Raw genomic sequence first — 14,890 nt, forward strand, 5'->3', positions numbered from 1 at the left:
GCGCAGGGCAGTGCTGTTGCCTGGCGCACGGTGTCGAGAGCTTTTGTGCAGGAGCCAGCCCTCCCTCTGGATCCCCATGTCAAGAAAATGGGCCCTGCTCCTGCCCATGCTGCTCTGCAGCCTGGCTGGCCCTACACACCTATTCCAGCCGAGCCTGGTGCTGGACATGGCCAAGGTCCTCCTGGATAACTACTGCTTCCCAGAGAACCTGATGGGGATGCAGGAAGCCATCGAGCAGGCCATCAAGAGTCGTGAGATCCTGGCCATCTCAGACCCTCAGACGCTGGCCCATGTGCTGACAGCTGGCGTGCAGAGCTCCCTGAACGACCCTCGCCTGGTCATCTCCTACGAGCCCAGCACACTCGAGGCTCCCCGGCAAGCCCCAGCACTCAAGAACCTCACGCTAGAGGAACTCATTGCGGGACTGCAGAACGGCTTCCGCCATGAGGTTCTGGAAGGCAATGTGGGCTACCTGCGGGTGGACGACATCCCGGGCCAGGAGGTGATGAGCAAGCTGAGGAGCTTCCTGGCGGCCAACGTCTGGAGGAAGCTCATGGGCACCTCTGCCTTGGTGCTGGACCTCCGCCACTGCACTGGGGGCCACATTTCCGGCATCCCCTATGTCATCTCCTACCTGCACCCAGGGAACACAGTCCTGCATGTGGATACCATCTACGATCGCCCCTCTAATACGACCACTGAGATCTGGACCCTCCCCGAAGTCCTAGGAGACAACTACGGTGCCGATAAGGATGTGGTGGTCCTCACCAGTGGTCGCACGGGGGGTGTGGCTGAGGACATCGCTTATATCCTCAAACAGATGCGCAGGGCCATCGTGGTGGGCGAGCGGACTGTGGGGGGGGCCTTGGACCTCCAGAAGCTGAGGATAGGCCAGTCTGACTTCTTTCTCACAGTGCCCGTGTCCAGGTCCCTGGGGCCCCTGGGCAAGGGCAGCCAGACTTGGGAGGGCAGCGGGGTGCTGCCTTGTGTGGGGACACCGGCCGAGCAGGCCCTGGAGAAGGCCCTGGCCATCCTCACGCTGCGCCGCGCCCTGCCGGGGGTCATCCAGCGCCTGCAGGAGGCCCTGCGGGAATACTACACGCTGGTGGACCGCGTGCCCGCCCTGCTGCACCACCTGGCCAACATGGACCTGTCCTCGGTGGTCTCCGAGGAGGATCTGGTCACTAAGCTCAACACCGGCCTGCAGGCCGTGTCCGAGGACCCCAGGCTCCTGGTGCAGGTGGTCAGGTCCAAGGAAACCTCTTCTGGGCCCGAGGACGAAGCTGAAGACCCCCCGGAGATGGTCTCCGAAGTGCCCGAGGACGAGGCTGCCCGGCGGGCCCTGGTGGACTCCGTGTTCCAGGTGTCCGTGCTGCCGGGCAACGTGGGCTACCTGCGCTTTGACAGGTTTGCTGACGCCTCAGTGCTGGGAGTGCTGGCCCCGTACATCTTGCGCCAGGTGTGGGAGCCCCTGCAGGACACGGAGCACCTCATCATGGACCTGCGGCAGAACCCTGGGGGGCCGTCCTCCGCCGTGCCCCTGCTGCTCTCCTATTTCCAGGGACCCGACGCCGGCCCCGTGCGTCTCTTCACCACCTACGACCGGCGCACCAATGTCACGCAGGAGCACTTCAGCCAGACCGAGCTGCTGGGCCAGCCATACGGCACCCAGCGCGGGGTGTACCTGCTCACCAGCCACCGTACCGCCACCGCAGCCGAGGAGCTGGCCTTCTTCATGCAGTCGCTCGGCTGGGCCACGCTGGTGGGCGAGATCACGGCGGGCAGCCTGCTGCACACGCACACGGTGCCCCTGCTGGAGACGCCCGAGGGCGGCCTGGCGCTCACAGTGCCCGTGCTCACCTTCATCGACAACCATGGCGAGTGCTGGCTGGGGGGCGGCGTGGTCCCCGATGCCATCGTACTGGCTGAGGAAGCCCTGGACAGAGCCCAGGAGGTGCTGGAGTTCCACCGAAGCCTGGGGGAGCTGGTGGAGGGCACGGGGCACCTGCTGGAGGCCCACTATGCTCGGCCAGAGGTCGTGGGGCAGACAGGCGCTGTGTTGCAAGCCAAGCTGGCCCAGGGGGCCTACCGCACAGCAGTGGACCTGGAGTCGCTGGCCTCCCAGCTCACGGCAGACCTGCAGGAGATGTCTGGAGACCACCGTCTGCTGGTGTTCCACAGCCCCGGCGAGATGGTGGCTGAGGAAGTGCCCCTACCACCTCCCATCGTCCCCTCCCCAGAGGAGCTCTCCTACCTCATCGAGGCCCTGTTCAAGACAGAGGTGCTGCCGGGCCGGCTGGGCTACCTGCGTTTCGACGCCATGGCTGAGCTGGAGACGGTGAGGGCCATCGGGCCGCAGCTGGTACAGTTGGTGTGGCAGAAGCTGGTAGACACGCCCGCGCTGGTGGTCGACCTGCGCTACAACCCTGGCAGCTACTCCACGGCCGTGCCGCTGCTCTGCTCCTACTTCTTCGAGGCAGAGCCCCGCCAGCACCTCTACTCCGTCTTTGACAGGGCCACGTCGAGGGTCACAGAGGTGTGGACCCTGCCCCAGGTGGCAGGCCAGCGCTACGGCTCCCACAAGGACCTCTACATCCTGGTGAGCCACACCAGCGGGTCGGCGGCTGAGGCTTTCGCCCACACCATGCAGGACCTGCAGCGCGCCACCATCATCGGGGAGCCCACGGCTGGAGGGGCGCTCTCTGTGGGCATCTACCAGGTGGGCAGCAGCCCCTTATATGCCTCCATGCCCACGCAGATGGCCCTGAGCGCCAGCACCGGCGAGGCCTGGGACCTGGCTGGGGTGGAGCCAGACATCACCGTGCCCATGAGCGTGGCCCTCTCCACAGCCCAGGACATAGTGGCCCTGCGTGCCAAGGTGCCCACTGTGCTGCAGACAGCTGGGAAGCTCGTGGCAGATAACTACGCCTCCCCCGAGCTGGGAGCCAAGATGGCATCCAAACTGAGCCGTCTGCAGAGCCGCTATGCCAGGGTGACCTCAGAAGCTGCCCTGGCCGAGATGCTGGAGGCTGACCTGCAGGTGCTGTCCGGGGACCCACACCTGAAGACAGCCCATATCCCTGAGGATGCCAAGGACCGCATTCCTGGGATTGTACCCATGCAGGTGAGTTACAAGGGAGACTTGGTCCAGCACAGTCCCAGGAGAGAGTCAACCAACGGTCCGCACATCCAGGGCTCTGTGCAGGGTGCAAAGCAACGGCTTCCAGACGTGTTTTCATGTTAAATTTTTCACCAGTCACATCTTTTCCTCTCTCTCACCCTGTCCTCCAGTCCCTCATATGCCCACGAGGTCCCTAAGCACCTCAGTAGAACATCGGTACCCACAGGAGCTCAGTTTGAAAAGTGCTAGTATAGCAGGAGCTTCACTCTTGGTTGGGTCGAATGCAAGGGTTTGTAGGGCTTCTCGTTGTCAGTGTTGGAGAAAGAGGTTGACAAGTCACATGGGTCCCCGTGATTTCCTGTTCTGGAAACGTGGGGTGTGTGTGTACCCACGTCACCTGCCTGCCTCAGGGGTTTGCAGTTTGTGTGAATGAGTCGGGGGATGGAGACAGGGAATCAGCACAGGTCCTGGCATCACAGTTGCCTTGGATCTAGAGCATGGAGCCTGGGGACAGGTCCAGGAGCGTCCACGCACAGCCTGAACAACCCCTGCAGTGAGGCTGCCTTGGTTAGGCGCCGACTGCCTTCTCCTCCCCTCCCGCAATGCGAAGTACTGTCTCCCAAAGGAGTTGCGCCGGGTGGGCGTGCACCACGATACAAGGGCCAACTGAATGGGAAATTCTGGGCCAGGCTGTGTGGTCAAGATAGTTGAAGCCAGCCCTGCAGGTCTGGGGAACACTGAAAAGGTAAATCAAGGCTGAGGAGTTTTGCTGCAGGGTAGATGAGGGAAGAGTTCTCCCGACCAAGGGCCAAAGCACACCGCAGGACTCACCAAGCACTCCCATCAGCAAAGAGCTGGATCTAAAGCACCTTTCCAACACCTCTCCATGGTGTTTATCGTCTATGATATAACTGCATAGTCACAACAAGTAGGCAGGGAAGCATTTGTCCTGGTTCCCTCGAAGCCAGGACCTGAGACAGGGGCTTAGGTGCGGTCCGTTGATGTGGGAGGTGGTCACTGAAGCAGCAGTGAGGGAGCGGGGAAAGTGGGACAGGAAGTGTGGGCGCATCATGGAGCCTGTTGCCTCTGAAGACTGCAACAGCACCCTGACGAGTGTGAGGAATGCCTCTGCAGACGTGACCCCGCGGCTCCCGCTCTCTGTTAGCTGAAGGTCCCCCTGGGGACATGAACGCTCTCAGATTCTGGGGCAGCTTGGAGAAGGTCCTGAAGTAGAGAGTAAAAAACAAGGGTATGCTAGAGGCAAAGCCCTGTCAGCCTGGGTCAAGCTGTGGCTGAAATCAGAGGAGGGCTGAGGGCACCAAAAGCATCTACTGCCGAATTGTTATCCCATTTTACAAAAAGAGGAACTGAGGCCCGGAGGGATACAGAGGAGAGCGGCCCGTGGCCAAAGGGCTTGTGACTGAGGTCAGCACAAGGCCTGGAGGCCGGGTGTCCTAGTCAGCAGGGGTGTTCCTGGTTTGCAGTCACCTGGTGTGGATTCATATTCTGGCTCTTCCACTTACTGGCTGTGTGCCCTTGGGCAAGTTACTTAATCACTCTGTGCTTCCATTTTTTTCAGTAAAAAGATGGGGATAATAGTGTCTTCTCTACAGTAACTGCTACAACATGCTCAGCACAGGGCCAGATCCCTGGTAAAGACTCAAGGGCCCAGTAGTTCATGTCTTCAGATGATGATGTCTTTAGATGATGAGTTCAGAGACAAAAAGTGTCTGGGGAGCTCAGGGGAGCTCAGGGGAGACCGTGCCTGGGCCTTTCAGCTCTGACGCCAGGGTGAGAGGTTGGCACCCATGAGCATTCCCTGTAAGGAGGCTGCAGACCACTCATTGGGGTTCATATCCCAGGCCCACTACCCATGTAACCTCCTGGATACCATCAGGAAAGTCCCTGGCACCTACAACCTCCTTAGGAAATGTTAGCTCCCTTCCCGTGGGCTCAATATATCTCATGATATAAAGGACCTCCGTGACACCCACTTTCAAATCTGACCTTTCACTGTATCTGGCAGAAGTGACAGTGGGTGGATGCTGGGCACGGTTTGGCAGGAGAACAGGGAAACGTGGCTATGGGAGAGTTTGACCTGGACTTTCTTCTTTAGCAGAGCTAATTGTCCATTTAAGTACTATGGTCAATAATGAAATAAAGATACTCAGAACCCTAAAAAAAAAAAAATTGAGCTTTCAAATCTCTCCTCTCCTGACACGGAGCCAACCTCCCACTCTTTCAGATCCCTTCCCCTGAAGTCTTTGAAGACCTGATCAAGTTTTCCTTCCACACTAATGTGCTTGAGGGCAACGTTGGCTACTTGAGGTTTGATATGTTTGGGGACTGTGAGCTGCTCACCCAGGTCTCCGAGCTGCTGGTGGAGCATGTCTGGAAGAAGATTGTACACACGGACGCCCTGATTGTCGACATGAGGTCAGTGGGCGGGGCTCAGCAGTTCCCAGCGAGGCTGGGGCAGCTGCTGGAAGACAGTCAAAGCCATGAGTCTAGTAGGGATGAAAGGACCTTGGGACTCCGGGAAGAACCCAAGTGGAATAGCTCGCCTGGCTCTCAGGGCTCTGGCCAGCTATTCTGGGGTTCTGGTTTAATTAGCCAGGTGGGGCCCCACCACTGTTGGTTTTTTAAGCTCAGGTGACCAAGGCTGAGAACCACTGAGCTAATCCAGTGGTCCCCAAACTTACCTAGTCACAGGATTCAGTGAGGAGAGAGGGGAAGGGTGACCTTGAACACACTGATTCCAGGACCCCTCCCTGCTGAATCCAGAGCCCCAGGAGTGAGGTCCAGTGGACTGTATATTTAACAGGATGATCCAGGTGACTCTGATGATCAGCCGTGTTTGCGACAGCTAGGCTTCCACCTGTGCTTGTGTCTCACATCTCACGAAATCAGCACAGGACAGCCCTGGTCATGAGAATCATAAAGCCAGTGGCCCAGAGAGAATTTGCGATTTAGCCACTATTGTTGCAAAAAGAACTCTTTACACTACAAAATGATTGTTGGGGGGATGCTTTCAGCTAGACCTCTCATCTGCTTCTGTGAAGGCATGCCTCATACAGGTTGAGTTTCCTTCCGAGAGCTGGGGAAGGGGACTTGGGAGGGTAATGGGTAGAAGAATGTCCTTCAGTAACCAGACCTCTTGTCACTCCCGGGGCCATCAGCAGACGTGCCCTGGGCACCTTCCATGGGCACTGGGAAGGGGGGAGCCAGTTCCCCTGGGAATTGGACACTTTCCCCCCCGCCCCGCCCCCCCGCCCCCCATCCCCAGCTGCTGGATTGACTGAGAGGGAGCTCTGGCTTCTGGCCTGCAAAACTCTTGTGATTCTTAGTCATCACTAGGTGGCACCGGATCCCAGAGGCGGACTCTCCTCCCTGGAAGATGAACCATCTCCTAGGGTTTGGGTTTGGGTATACACAGAACTTGAGCTTGGGGACTCCTGTGGCACCTCTGATGACTTTATTCTTCAAACGCTCTATTGACCATCCAAATGGCCCTCATGCTAAGTCCCTTTCTGCTTAACTGTGTCATCCACATTTTTCTAAAGAGGAGACCCAGCCCATAGGGGTGCTTTGCTTAAAGATCCTTCCAAGCCAAGGTTTGGAGGTTCAGATGCCGAAGTCATGGGCCCTGAACCCATCCTAGACCATCAACTGGAAGAGACTCCTAATACACTGCCAGCCCAGGATTCCTCGTTTCACAAATAAGGAGACAGGGGCCCAGCGAGGTCACACAGCAGGACAAATCCAAATAGCCTGGAATGATCACAGGATCCCCCACCCCCAATGCAGTTCCACAACTCTGAACACTCCACCACACTAAGAGCCGTGTTAGGACACCTCAACTAAGATACCTAGTGGGTTTTGTGAAATTATCAAGCATGAAACTAGGCAAGACAGTGCTCTCAAAATGTGCAGGCAGCATGGGTGCATGGGAACAGTCCACGGTCAGTAAGCTGGGGAAATTTATCAACAAGTTCCAGGCTGCAGGACTTAGGGCCTTTAATATAACATATACAATATGTACCACATAATGTATTAATGTGTGAACAGAAGGGGTGGGTAAGTTATGCAGTATTTTCTAAATGAATTTGACCACAAAGTCTCTGGTTCTCAAGAATCTTGTATTCTGGGAAATGCCAACCAAAGAATTCTGTAGGAGGAAGAAAGGACACCAGATTGAGGCTGCCTGGAATTAGAACCCTCCACAGGGCAAGGATTGGGGCACCCAGAGGGGCACCGAGGGCTTCCCTGTGGGCTCCGCCCCTCAGTGGGCAACATTTCCCTTCCCTCAGGTTCAACATCGGTGGTCCCACCTCCTCCATCTCCGCCATATGCTCCTACTTTTTCGACGAAGGCCCACCTATTCTGCTGGACAAAATCTATAACCGGCCCAATGACTCTGTCAGCGAGCTCTGGACCCACGCACAGCTCGAAGGTGGGTACAGGAGCCTTTCCTTCCTATTATCATTCTGGAAGCTTCTGGGAAATCAAGGAAAGACAGTTTGCGTTCGGGGAAAAGTAACTGTAGCTAGAATATAAAGCCCCCGTCCTATGCCATGTACTCTGTACATAAGACCTTTAATCCCTGCAAAACATGTACCATTATACATATTCTCTAGATGAGAAAAATGAGTCCCAACTAGGTCAAATAGCTTGCCTAAGGTCACTCAGCTAATAAGTGATAGCTCCCAAACTCAAACACTGGTTTGTCTAAAACCAAAATGCCTGCCATTCCTGCCACAGCAACCATCAGCCTGCAAGACAAATGTAAAGCTAGAAGGGTCCTCGGGCCATCGCCAAATCCCACAGCGTTTCCAGTGGTTTTCCATCTCACCTGAACTCTCAGCAGTTTCCCAGCACACCTACCTAAAGGAAGTTCATAACTCTGATGGGGCTTCTGTTAACTGCCCTGGGCCCAGAGCAGTGGGAGAGGAAGCAGTACAGGCCCCGCGCTTTACAGAGCCACGGCTCTCCAGCCACATCCCAGGTGGATAGCCTTGCTCCATCTCCCTTGCCTAGCTTGCAAAACCAAGGAACCTGCACATCCATCTGAAAAGAGGAGGTTGGGAAACAAATGGGGGGTGTGCCTCATCCGATCAGAAAAGCACCCTGCAATTTTCATTTGCACACGTCCTTATCACACAAGCATTTGGAGGGAATCTTCCAAGATATACATTCAATAATATTGCAAAATGTAAATAAAACAGGACCAGATGAATTCTCAATTCAAATAGACATTCAAGACCAGTCGTTAAAAACAGATCTGCAGATCATGGGGTCTTGGAATTGCGATGTCCAGTACGGAAGCCACATGCCACACGTGGATTGAGAGGCATAAAGTGTTCAGTGCCCACCAGGTTTTGAAGACTTTTTATGAAAAAAAAGGATGTAAAATATCTCAATAATTTTATTGATGACATTTTGAGAGGAACAAATTTTGGATTTATTGAGTTAGATAAAACAGTATTAAAATTCCTTTTATCAATTTTGTTTAACTTGTTTAATGTGGCTTCTAGAAAACTTGAAATGACGTATGTGGCTTGCATTCGGGCTCATGTTGCTTTTCTATTGGACATCACTGTCCTAGAGGGCTGTCGTCATTAAGTCACAAACTTGGCTCTTCTGAGGGTCCAAAGTGAAGAGAGTCTGGTCAGGTTAGCCCTTTTCTCGTGTAACTCCGTCCAGCCTCTTCCCATCACTGGTGATAAAATCTCTCAAGCACTGGCATGCTCGGGATACAGCACACATCCTTATCCCCATTTTGCAGATGCAGAAACTGGGGCTCAGAAAGGTGGTGACTTGCCTGTGGACACAAGGACACAGAACTAAATCCCTGGCCCTCCTCTCTGGAGTCTAAGCAGTATGGAGAAGGCAGGTGCCCAGGGTGGGGACTTGACTCCCTATTTTGAAGGGCCTTGTATCCTGCAGGTGAACGCTACGGCTCCAGGAAGAGTATGGTCATTCTGACCAGCAGTTTGACAGCTGGCGCCGCAGAGGAATTTACCTACATCTTGAAGAGGCTGGGCCGGGCACTGGTCATCGGGGAAGTGACCAGTGGGGGCTGCCAGCTGCCGCAAACCTACCACGTGGATGACACCGACCTGTACATCACCATCCCCACTGCCCGCTCAGTGGGGGCTGCAGACGGCAGCTCCTGGGAAGGGGTGGGCGTGGTGCCTGACGTGGCTGTCCCTGCAGAGGCAGCCCTCGCCAGAGCCAAGGAGATGCTCCAGCACACTCTGCTAAGGGCGAGGCGGAGCCCACGCCTGCAGGGCCGCCGCAAGGGCCACCGCAGTCAGAGCCAGAAAAGGCCGGGACCTCCGGGACACGTCCAAGGGGCACCCAGGCACGAGGTCCCGACTGAGGCCCCCAAAGGGCAGCAAAGGGGCCTGCTGCCCTCTGGGTAGGCTTGAGAATCAGAGGTACCCTTGGAGCTCATATACCTGGTCTCTTCCCAATGGCCAACATCCTCTCTGTTGGAACACCTCAGGACAGGAAGCTCACCCCCTTCAAGGTCAAACCCCTCCTGGGAAGTGAAGTCCATATCTATCTCCACCGACGCTTCTTAATCACCAACCCCTGGTCCTCATGCTGTCAACTAGAGCGTCTCTGTCCAATAACGTCATAACGTGAACCACGGAGGCCCGGCACACGTGTCACTTTACATTTTTAAGGAAAGTATAAAGAAGCAGGTGAAGTTAATTTTAATAGTATACTTCATTTAACGCACTATATTCACAGTAGTATCATTTCAGTGCATATTCAATATAAAAATTGTTATGAATGAGATGCTTTTGCACCAAGTCTTTGAGATCCGGTGTGTGTCCCGCGCTTACAGTACATCTCCATTGGCACATGTCACGTGTCTAGCACACAGCAACCACGTTGCAGCTGGTGGCTCCCATGTGGGACAGTGCAGGCCCAGAGGTCAGGAGCCCTACTCCCCCGCTGCACTGTCCCCATTCTGTCCTCCCTGCACCTGCATCTTCCCCAGTAGTGTACCTCTCCCGCTCTGCCCCGGGATCATTTCTGTCCCCGCCACGCTGTGTAGTCCTCAGGGGTGGAAACCGTCCTATGCATCCTCGTCTCCTGCTGCCCAGCACTTGGCATGGCACCTGACACAGGCAGTGGATACACAGTAAACACTCATGCATATGAAGCTGCAAAACTATGTTTTCCTCCAAGTGGCAGCCCTCAGACACATGGAGACAAGTTCAGTTTCACTTAGAACCCTCTCCTCCCTGCCCTAAACCCTCGCAATCCAATTCTACACAGCAAGTCTATCTTTCCTTCACGTTCCTTCCATGACCTTGTTCTCCTGCTTCTGCCAGGGACCCAAAAGTGAGCTCTGGTGCCACGCAGAATCCCGCCATGCAGCGTTGCTACCAGAGGGGAGAGTGGCCCTGCGTGGTGGCCTGGGGACCTGCCCTGCTCATCCAAGTGCAGCCTGTCACTGTGCCAGCTCTGGCGACCAAGCTGACTCCTAACAGGGTGAGCAGTTTGAGACAGGCAGAGCCCAAGACCTCCCGCAGAGTTGGGCCAGCCCTGGGAGGAGACCTGGAGCCCGGGGGTAACCTGGGGGAATGAGAGGCCCCCGGTTTGTGCCCTGGGCCCATGCAACTCTGCTCTGCTAGAGTCACAGGGACCCAAAAATGAGAGACCTCTGAGGCTCTGCCCAAAGTCATGGTGGGGCGAGCCCAGGAGGGCAGGGAGATCCCAGCGCACAATCCCTGCTCCCAGAGCTCCAGGCTCCAGGACTGCCGGGGTGAGGATGAAGTTCTGGTCCTGTCTGGCCCGGCCCTCTGGTGAGTCCAGGCTGCAGCTGCCACAGGCGACTCCCCAGGGCACCAGGCATGGCCTGGACTTCATCAGCCCCCTCCCTAGACCTCAGAGATCTGGGGAATCTGGGCCAGCACCATCCGTAGGGGTTTCTCCACTAGGACACCTCGAAACAACCCTGTCTAAACTGGAAAGCCCTGATGGAAAGCAAGATTTCTCTCCAGCTCCTTTTCCTCCTGCTAAATTCCAGTAAGATTCATGGCATGATCGTATTTTAGTAGTTATCATACATACTGTGATCTCACAGTTTTCTTCATTAAACCTACTGCTACCCAGGCAAATGTGTGACCACATTATATGCTTACACTCTAGGACTCTCTCTCCTCCCTCTTTCTCTCTCTCTCACATACACCCACAAAGAGATACATACATATATATACATGCATATATATGTATGTGTGTGTGTATATATATATAATATATATATATTATATATATATATATAATATATATATACACACAGCTATGAGATGATTACCTAAATCAAACAATGGTTTCTTCTAGATGGTAGCATTTGGGGTGATTTTTTTTTTTTTTTTGCGGTACGCGGGCCTCTCACTGCTGTGGCCTCTCCCGTTGCGGAGCACAGGCTCCGGACGCGCAGGCTCAGCGGCCATGACTCATGGGCCCAGCCGCTCCGCGGCATGTGGGATCTTCCCGGACCGGGGCACGAACCCGTGTCCCCTGCATCGGCAGGCGGACTCTCAACCACTGCGCCACCAGGGAAGCCCTGGGGTGATGTTCTAACTTTCTTATTTATACTTTCTCTTTTTCTTAAATCCTTATAATTAGCATATATCATTATTTTCAAATGCAGCCATCATTATTCCAAAAATATAATAAATAAGATAACATAAATTATATAACTGACTCACTATCTATACCTTAGTGATCATTAGTGGTTGTTCATTTTTTTATGGGTTTTCCTTTCACATCTTTTGGATTTCCTTGATTTGCACCACTGGTGTTTCCTGCAGCTTAATTTGTTTAAGGTGTCTCACAGGCACTGTGGGGTCACAGATGGCAAATACCCTGGTGGGTCTTAAACAGGGGAAGGGGCGGAGCGGTTTAGAGTGGGTGACATACACAGATCTCTCTTCGGAGCTTCACACCACATGGACATCCATTGTTACCACCTCCACCAGAGTCAGCTCCGCCCAGAGCCTTAGACAGGATCAGTTATTCACTGGCGGTCACACACCTAACACAGTGGATGTTTGCCCTCCTTTAGGCCACCAGCATTTGCACCCCCTTTGGATGTTCAGAGAATTGCTCCCCATATGAACCTGTGGGAAACAGACTTACTCAGAAGCAGAGAGGTGGTTAGGAGCTCAGGTTCCAGCTTGAGCCTGCCCAGATAGGAAGGCCAGCCCTGCCACTTGCAGGCTGTGTGACTCTGGGCAACTTACTTCACAACTCTGTGCCTCAGTTTCCTCATCCATGCGATGGACGAGATAATAGCACTTTTGGGGCTGTGTAGATTGAATGATTAATCTAGTACTTGGCCAATGTCAGCTGTAACCATTCCCCCACCATGAAACCAGATGTCCTGGACGCTCACTTTTCCAGCTCTCTGGCTGTGGGGTATGGACATGGGACATGTGGTCCTGCCTGGGCCAACCAGAGGCCCCTATGCAGGACATTTTTTTTTTTTTTTTTATGGAGCAAGTGACCCAGGGAAGCTTGGTAGCAGCAATGACCAGATGTCCAGCGTGCAGGGCAGCATGGCCATGCCCCGACTTATCAGGGGCAGAAGCAGCACCTTCCAGAGGAGGTTCCCCTGCCTGACCACAGCTGAGGTCCTGCCGAGTAGCTCCTTGCTTCTGCCTACTATTCAGCCTGGGCCCCCTGCTTGCCCACCCAACACTGGGTGCAGCCCTGGCTCCTCTCAAGATACCCTTTTCCGCTTCAACCAGCCACAGACTTTGCTTTCTTACAATGAACTGCACCGTGCATCCCCCCGCCTTGTCCTGAGGTCCTGGCTCGGTACCTAAATCCCCACCACAGCCTCCTGCCCCATTTCTGTGTTCCGGCCTGTAGCCAGGGCCACTGCTCTGCCATGCAACCTCCTCCCATGTCCCCCTGCTTGAGGACCCCTCAAGGCACCCACTGATGTGCTGTGAGAGGGGCTGGACCAGGCCGTCCACCCCCTTTCCCAGGGTAGCCCCAGCCACAGACAGGCTGGACCTTCACCATCAGGATCGTTGCTGGAGACTTGACCCAGCTCTCAGGCACCATGCTGGAGCACCAGAGGGTAGGACCCCAGCTCTTCTCCCATCTCACTCACCCTCCTGCTTCCTGTGTGCCTCCATTTGCCAAACAGCCCAACACGAAGCAGATGCCCCGTCTGTGTGTCAGTGAGGGTCATGGCCACCCACACAGCTTTAATGCAATGAAAGGATACAACTTCGAAAGAAAAAGGATACAGCCCGAATCACATCTGTGGGCAAAGAAACCTGCCTCCAAGGTCCCTAGTGGAGAGCGCTCAACTCACACTTCCTGGTTTCTATAGGATTAGCTGCCTAAGGACCTCCTTGCTACCTTGCAGATCAGGGTGGCTGGCAGTGAAAATAGCCTACTAATCCAGGCAGCTTAGAATAGCAAGGGTATCAGAGGCTACTGGCTTCCTGTCTCCTGCGCCAGGAAAACATAAGGTGACCGGGGAAGAAAAAGTTACATTTAAAGAACAAGAACGGCTACCCTCCTTCCAGAAGGCACTGTCTCCCCAACGCCCATTCAAAATCGCTTTCCTGGGCTTCCCTGGTGGCGCAGTGGTTGAGAGTCCGCCTGCCGATGCAGGGGACACGGGTTCGTGCCCCGGTCCGGGAAGATCCCACATGCCGCGGAGCGGCTGGGCCCATGAGTCATGGCCGCTGAGCCTGCGCGTCCGGAGCCTGTGCTCCGCAACGGGAGAGGCCGCAGCGGTGAGAGGCCCGCGTACCGCAAAAAAAACAAAAACAAAAACAAAATTGCTTTCCAAAAATTCTTCTTTTCTTGGACGCGGCACAAATCAAAACACATTGGAGAATAATTTGTTTTTAAAATAAAAGTTTTATTCTATGGATTTCATATCTTACTATATGATGTTTAGACCTCACACATGACTTCTACTACAAAAAATAAAAACAAAATTATACATATAGGCAGGGCATGTAAAACGCCTTCTCTGAAGAGAAGCGGCCTGCAGGGAAGGCATGCTGCCACCAGGGGGCGGCAGCACCTCCCAAGGAAAGAAAGGCTGGGAGGTTTACCTTAGGACAACGCCTGCTGACTTTCACCCCTCTATAGGGTCTCTCCCTGTGCCTAGAGTAACAGGGCAGTACTGTGAGGTTAGCAGGGCCAGGCCCACCACCCAGTTGGTTCAAAGGCTGGGAGCATAACAGAGTTAGGGGTCTCCAGCTGGTGGTTCCTGCCCCTCCCCACGCCACCACCACTAACGTGCTTCCTTAAGTCCATGCCATTTTGGCCATCAGTTTTTTAGAGAGACAATTCCACATACGGTCCTGATTTCTGGCCTCTCTTGAGAGCTGCACTTGGCCTGGCACTAAGGAACCTTCACCTAGGACACACGAGCTCCAGGTGTCAGGTTGATCCTCACCTCCCCTTCCCTCCGCTCTCCCCAAGCCCAGTGGGCTACACACACTTTCATTAACATAATTATATAGTCTTTTGAGTAGAATCTGCGGTCTAAGATTCAGAAATTGGCCAGACGTAGATATGGACCTAGGACCCTGGCCTTGTTAAGGTTTTACTTCTCTTCCAGATAAAAGCAGAAAGAAGAGCAAATCTCGGTAAAAATTGAGAACTCAAATGGATCTGAAATCAGAATGTCTCATTTTAGCCGCATGAGCACATTTGGGGGACTTTTAGAAACCTTAATGGAATGGCTGCTGTCTGGGAGGTCATATATTG

General features: G+C 54.3%; 1 protein-coding gene across 1 annotated transcript; it reads left to right on the forward strand.

The window, feature by feature from the left end:
* Nucleotides 1-76: 76 nt before the first annotated feature.
* On the forward strand, nt 77-9,546 carry RBP3 (retinol binding protein 3). Its single transcript, XM_067708911.1, has 4 exons — nt 77-3,124; nt 5,367-5,557; nt 7,432-7,574; nt 9,068-9,546. Exons 1-4 carry the CDS (start codon nt 77-79, stop codon nt 9,544-9,546), a joined length of 3,861 nt encoding a protein of 1,286 aa, XP_067565012.1.
* The last annotated feature ends 5,344 nt before the right edge of the window (nt 9,547-14,890 follow it).

The sequence above is a fragment of the Pseudorca crassidens genome, chromosome 16, assembly GCF_039906515.1.
Source record: "Pseudorca crassidens isolate mPseCra1 chromosome 16, mPseCra1.hap1, whole genome shotgun sequence".
NCBI classification, from domain to species: domain Eukaryota; kingdom Metazoa; phylum Chordata; class Mammalia; order Artiodactyla; family Delphinidae; genus Pseudorca; species Pseudorca crassidens.

Coding starts and splice junctions, on each gene's coding strand:
- RBP3 (XM_067708911.1), top strand. CDS start 77: ATGTCAAGAAAATGGGCCCTGCTCCTGCCCATGCTGCTCTGCAGCCTG. Junction 5,558..7,431: donor GCCCTGATTGTCGACATGAG/GTCAGTGGGCGG, acceptor CCCTTCCCTCAG/GTTCAACATCGGTGGTCCCA. Junction 7,575..9,067: donor GACCCACGCACAGCTCGAAG/GTGGGTACAGGA, acceptor TGTATCCTGCAG/GTGAACGCTACGGCTCCAGG.